The following is a 6531-nucleotide window of genomic DNA, read 5'->3' on the forward strand; positions in this document are numbered from 1 at the left end:
AACCAAAAGAAGTAAAATCTTCTAAAGAGAAAACAACTTTTTAAATCTTAAAGAGACGATTTAATACACTGTCTTAGAGTTGTGAATGCAGCAGAAGAAGAGGATTCAACGATGTCACCAAACATGGACACAATGCTTTTGGAAGATAAAAATATGCAGGACCTACAGAAAAATATATACATATATATCTCCAGAGACCTAACTTTATCTGTAACACCTTCTCATATTTGACATATTTTCCAGTTTGGGAGCTGTTTCCTTGACAGGACGGGCATTCTGACAGTAATCTTTCCAAATCTCCATCTCACTAGTTCACATGTTACTAGATCTTAATAATTTTTCTCTGGTCTCCTACTGACAAATCTGAGTAAACAGAAATCAGAAAACAAGACTCTGATGACTAGTTTCAACAGGCCATTTTTAGGGGCATATACAGAATGTAATTTATTTTTTGTGATGTGAAACACAAGGGATATAATGTTAGCGATATTGCACCTCAAAAGAGGATAAAGGGTGGTATGTTACCTCCTGATTAGCAGCAGCTAGTTCTTCTTCCAGTGCAGAGACTCTTTCTAAAGAAACCCTCAGTCGCTCCCTTACCTAGAAGAAAAATCAAAATATGTGCAGTAATGTACAGCCCATACACGTTAAACTGTGCTGAATCCATCATTAACATCATCAGAGACAGTCGATTTGGCAAATTATTAAAGTATGTATAGCCCTAAGTGCTCAGAATAATAAACCTGGCAGAAATACTATGAATACATTGTCATCTCATCGTGTTACTATATCAAGGGATTTTCTTGCAATCAAATCCTTTTGGTAGTTCTGATTGAACATCTGATGGGACTGGAGATTGAGCTGTCTTTTTCTGAATTCTGATTCATAGTAAGTAGAGACAAAGTTCAAAAGTCCATTATGAAGCCATCTGAAAAATAGTCACTAATTAATCATGAAAATTAGGCAAAATAACCCCCTTCCCTTCTTCTTCTTTAAAATAATAAGTGAATTTGTATTTGGCATTTAGTAACTAACTTCAAAAACGGTTTGCTTGAAAGCAAAGGATTCTTCAAACTTGAGAAATGTCCATTGCTCCTATGATTTTATTAGTTAGATGTCTACATTGTTTTTGAGGGATTGCAAAGTACTTAATTATTTTAAAATTCGCACCTAGCTTCATGATACCAAAGCCTAAACCATTATATTTTGTAGAACCCCAAACTGGACATTTTAGTTTGAAAATAATGTTTCATACGTAAGTGAAACACAGAGAAGTGTTTCTTTAATTCTTGCTTCCTTAGAACTTCTTAAATTATTTTTGTGGTTATATGTTTAGATCAATAACCTATATTAAATTTGTCAAAAGTAAAAAATTCAAAGAACGAAATTGTGTAAATTAAAATGAATAACCATAGCAGTTTAATTTTCTTTAAAAAAATCAACAAACTTTATAGCTTTAACTTAAGATCCAATTCAGTTTATTATAAATTAACATATATTTGTCCATGGCAATGTAACAGCATTTGCAAAGTGAATATATAATTATATTTCTAAAAACTTTAATTTTGTTAATTCATTGACAGTGTATTTTAATAAATGATATTTTTCTGTCTATTAGAGATTTAACTTGGAATACAGGTTAAATATATGAAATAGATGAAAATCCAGATACATAAACATTTTAAAATTGGAGTTGTAACATTATTTTTAGTTAGCAAAGAAGAAAAGAAAAAAAAAAGTAGTGTCTTATTAGCCTAGAATGTACAAATTTTTTTAAAATCTCAATCATATTTTAGTACTGTGCTATGATAACATGTATATTCAGGTGACTGGGTTTACTTAACTCTTGAAATACATCTTAAATAAGCAAGAATAATATCCTAGTGAGGTTTTAACATTTATTATGTTTCACTATGCTCAAACTCTCTGAAAAGTAGTAATACATACATAAATGAACATTTGATATCAAAAACATTTGCATACAATCTTTCATGGTATCTAGCTATAACAGACTGACTACCAAGTACCAGCAGTACTAAACAAATATACAATTGGTTACAAAATGCATAGAATTAATGCTGATTCATAATCAAACAAAAGCTACTTGGAAGAAAATGTTTGATGATTTGACTTTGGGAATAGTTTTTTTTTTTTATGAATGGCTAAAATAGATGCAAAAGAAACAAATGTCTTGAAGCCATGAAAACAGTTAGGATAGCTGATATGTGGAATACAGATATCAACAAAGGTCTTAATAGACGAGTTCAATATTTAACAGAAATAATCTTAAAGTTTTATTCTCACTTTCTAAAGTATCACCTGTAAATTATGGATGTTGAAAAAGGTCTAGGAGTTCTGGTTGAAGAGAACAGTAATATAAAGTGAACTAAATAATAAATAAATAAATAAATAATAAATAAACTATGGATTTTTTAATATGGATTTTATAGTTAACAGTTAAAAGTTAAAGTTAATTATGTTTCATTATGTTAATAATGTATTAATGTGTTTTAAAATATAGATTTTAAAACACATTAATACATTGGAATGTTTCTAAAAGACTCATTCAAGTCATATAAGAAATGGATGAAAACTGGCTATATTGTAGTTTAAATTATCTTCCCATCTTTCTTTTGCTAAACTGAAAATCTTAGAAACTGTCCCAAACTGTTTTCTATTTACCAAGAATTAAGCATTTATATTCTCATTATATTGAACTTTAGAAGAATACGAATTATTAAGCTTGTCAAACAATATGGAAATGGAATAATCATTCCTCAATAAATTTAGGGTAGTGTTTTAAAAATCAGGATTATGTTACCCACTAAGTAATGAATCTAAAACTGTCTTTACAAAAGAATAAAAACAATCTGAGTGTATTTTTAACTAATGTTATAAATGTAAAATTTGATGCAGCAGATATCAATACATTATATAAATTCTTTAATCACATTTATCTGAGGATGAATTATTCTCTGTGTATTTAATTCTTGGGTAAGATTCAGGATAAATGAAACTTATTAGCTTCAATCTTGAACTTAACTCTATTAAACTTAATAAGGAAAAAAGCAGGGAGACCCAAAGGAATAAACTTTCCAAGATGCAAAGAATCCTAACATTTTACCTTGTCTACTTGGCTTAAACTGCATAATTGGAAAAAAAAAAATAGTATCTCTGACAAGCCTTTGTTTGCTCTGCTCTGAGCATCACAACAGGAGAATGCCACAATTATTTTTCTTTTTCTTTCTGGATTTTATGTTCTTGCAAAGCCATCCAGACATGATTGATATGCCATGAAAAATTATAGTTTTAATTTTTTCCCTTAATATAAGTACAAAGCTGATAGCCTTGTCCCTATATTTGACTTTTTCTGATTTATTTCTGGTTGAACCACATTTAATCCATCGTGTAGTCTTTAAGGTAAGATATATTAATTGCTTATTTACGAAGCCGTAGTAAAACCTTCAAATATATTATTTACATATATCCAGAGTTTTTGATTTCTAATTTCATCTAGTGTAGTCTTTAAGGTAAGACATATTAATTGCTTATTTACGAAGCCATAGTAAAACCTTCAAATATATTATTTACATATATCCAGAGTTTTTGATTTCTAATTTCATCTGGTACATCTGTTTTCTTCATAATGGTATGAAAAATAGTTCAAAGAAGTTTCTGATTTTTTTCCAAAAGATGATTTAAGGCCACAGAAATTTTATTTCTGAAGATTAAAATTTTAAAAGTTTCCTGAAAATGGCAAATGTGTGGCAGGAAGAAGAGAGATTTTGATGGAAGAAGCACATAGTCCAAATAGGAATTAAGGTATGGCAGGGTTTTATATTGAGCATTATCAATTCTATAACATAAAATATTTGTAAGGAAATTACCGTAAGCCAAAAGTTCAAATCCAGTTTTGATACTGTAATATTTGATCATGGAAATATATATGGAAGTCATTTATATAAAATATGTTTTGAGTTACTTTTCCCATTAATATTCAATATACATGTTCTTTTAACAGTGAATGATTTCTGAGTAATTGCAAATCACTTGGATATTTCTCATTTCTGCCAGTCCATGGAATTGGTAAACATATTTGATGGGTGATGTCAAAATTACTGTTAGTCTTAGCTAATTGTTTAAATTCTACCTTGCAACTAAGTGGGTGCATAAATAAGTGACCATGAATAATGGAGACTGCCATTGGTTGTAATTGCCATTCGTATGCTCAATCTTCTACAGTTTATCTAGTTCTTCATGTGTTCTAAACCCTTATGGTAAAGTTGGTAGTTCCATATCCCTAAGGCATGGTTGCATCTTCTTCTGACATAAATATTTTTAACATAATAGCCATAGTACTTAAATTAGAATATTGTTAATTACTTGTTTATATATCTGTATCCTCACCCCTTCTCATCTGCATGAGAAGCTGTGAGCTACTCTTAGGGAAATTATCTATGAAGGAACTTAAGTACGTATTACTCCCTCAATAACTAAATAATATGCTGTTTAAAACAAACATCTGGATCAATGGTGATACAGACATCTTTACTTAGTTTGGAAGTTTTAACAAATGCTGAAATCGACTCATGTTAATAATAATATTCATTAACATTCACTGAGGACTTGCCATACGCTAAGCACTGGCTAAAACCTTTGCATGTCAGATCATATCTAATCTTCACAACTCTGTGTTAGGTGCTATTATTATCCTATTCTAAAGAAGAGGAAATAGATGCTTAGAGAAATTAGGTCACTTGTCCGTGTCTGTCTGACTCCAGAGTTCAAGCTTATAACATTTTTCCTTCAGGCTGTTGAGCATTACTTACGTGATATTCAATTCAGTTGCCCTTGAACTCACCAGTGTCCAGGACATCTCTGGTGGGTTAATAAATACTATTGTAGCTCCTAGGGCCACATTAAAGAATACTTCATTTAGTTATGCTAAGCTCACTGAACTTCTGCATAGTAAATTTTTTCTGCATTCTAAGTGGCACTACAACCTGTTTATTACCTTTTATTTTGGTAAAGAATCATTCTTTATAACAGCATCGCTTACTTAAGTGATGTGGGAGTGCTTAGGGGGAACATCCAAAATTACACATTCTCTAGTCACTTAAGTCATTCAAAACTCTTAAATTTTTCTGAATAGTCTATGTTCTTCTTATAGCTCTGGGTTATTTTATATGTTGGTCCTGCTGCTTAGAGTATATTTCTCCTCTTAAAGAATGTAAATAATGCTTACTCATTCTTTAATACCCAGATCAAATTTCACTCCCTCTTGAAGACATTCTTGTCACTCAAGCATTATTCACAACTTTTTCTGTGACTACTTATTACATTGCACACATCTCTTTTCAGTACTGCGTATTATGGATATGTGTATCTCTAGCACTAATTATAAACTTGTCAGTCGTAAGGAAGATGTCTTTCACAACTTTTTCTGTGACTACTTATTACATTGCACACATCTCTTTTCAGTACTGCCTATTATGGATATGTGTATCTCTAGCACTAATTATAAACTTGTCAGTCGTAAGGAAGATGTCTTCTTTATCTTTGTGTGTCAAATATCTGCCAAGGAGTCATACACATATGAAATATTCTATAAATATAAAGTCTTGCAAATTCTTCACAATGTACTTTTGTAATAAGAGAGGAAATGTAATATAAAACTAAATACCAATATGTTACATAGCTATTTGATATTGTATTTAGCATGGATGTTTATATAATTTCCATTTATGTTTTATCCAAAATTATTCATAAACTAGTTGTCTCTCATGGCTAAAATGAAAGTGAGATACAATTTCTTCTTGTTAATCTAGAAGACAGAATTATAGTAATCTTTATAAACACACTCCACATAATCCCCTGCTCTAAGAACATCTGAAGGACCAATGATAAAATATATATGTATATAAATATTAAATAGAAAAAAAAGGTCTGCATGCTCAAAAACTAGATATAATTAGACAATAATCCCTATTTGGATTTTAATGCTCAGAACCTGTCATATACTTCACAATGAAGTGCCCCAGTTCTCACTCTTCTAAGTCCAAAAGATTTACTAATTTTTAAAAATTTATTCTTTGAAATTTCACAAAATTAAAATCATGTCATAAGCCTTACTAATCTCCAAAGAGTATTATCATCATACTGGCTTACATATGCCGGTAGAACTTATTTGAGTAACAGCTACGAGAAGCTTATAGCTACTTTTAAAAAGACCTAAAAGCAGGTTTTTCTACTAATACTTCATGCTGTAGTTACATGCAGAGACTCTTAAAATACATATTCAAGGCAGAGATATTAGAGACCTAAAGAAATTGGATGCTTCTAATGTAACTGTCTGAAAGTTAAAGTATACCCAATTTGCACTTCAAAATAGGTGTAATTTTCAGTTAGTGTCCTCTTATTCTGGCATCTATAGACATGCATTTCTGAGACAGAGAGAGAGAGGGAGGTTGAAAGAGAGAGAGAAAGAGGCTGAATGATAATATTAAACAACATTAAGTTTTTCAAATGGTC

General features: G+C 30.4%; 1 protein-coding gene across 1 annotated transcript in view; it reads right to left on the minus strand.

The window, feature by feature from the left end:
• The window catches only part of LOC103601882 (liprin-alpha-2-like), a gene marked incomplete at its 3' end in the record, with an annotated part of 184707 nt that overhangs the window by 33383 nt on the left and 144793 nt on the right, over nucleotides 1–6531 (minus strand). The window contains exon 4 of the mRNA XM_008586290.1: nucleotides 526–600. Within this exon, the coding sequence (XP_008584512.1) occupies nucleotides 526–600 (75 nt within the window). The remainder of the gene's footprint in view (nucleotides 1–525; nucleotides 601–6531) is intronic.

Source organism: Galeopterus variegatus, unplaced genomic scaffold (assembly GCF_000696425.1).
Source record: "Galeopterus variegatus unplaced genomic scaffold, G_variegatus-3.0.2 Scaffold3926, whole genome shotgun sequence".
NCBI lineage: Eukaryota > Metazoa > Chordata > Mammalia > Dermoptera > Cynocephalidae > Galeopterus > Galeopterus variegatus.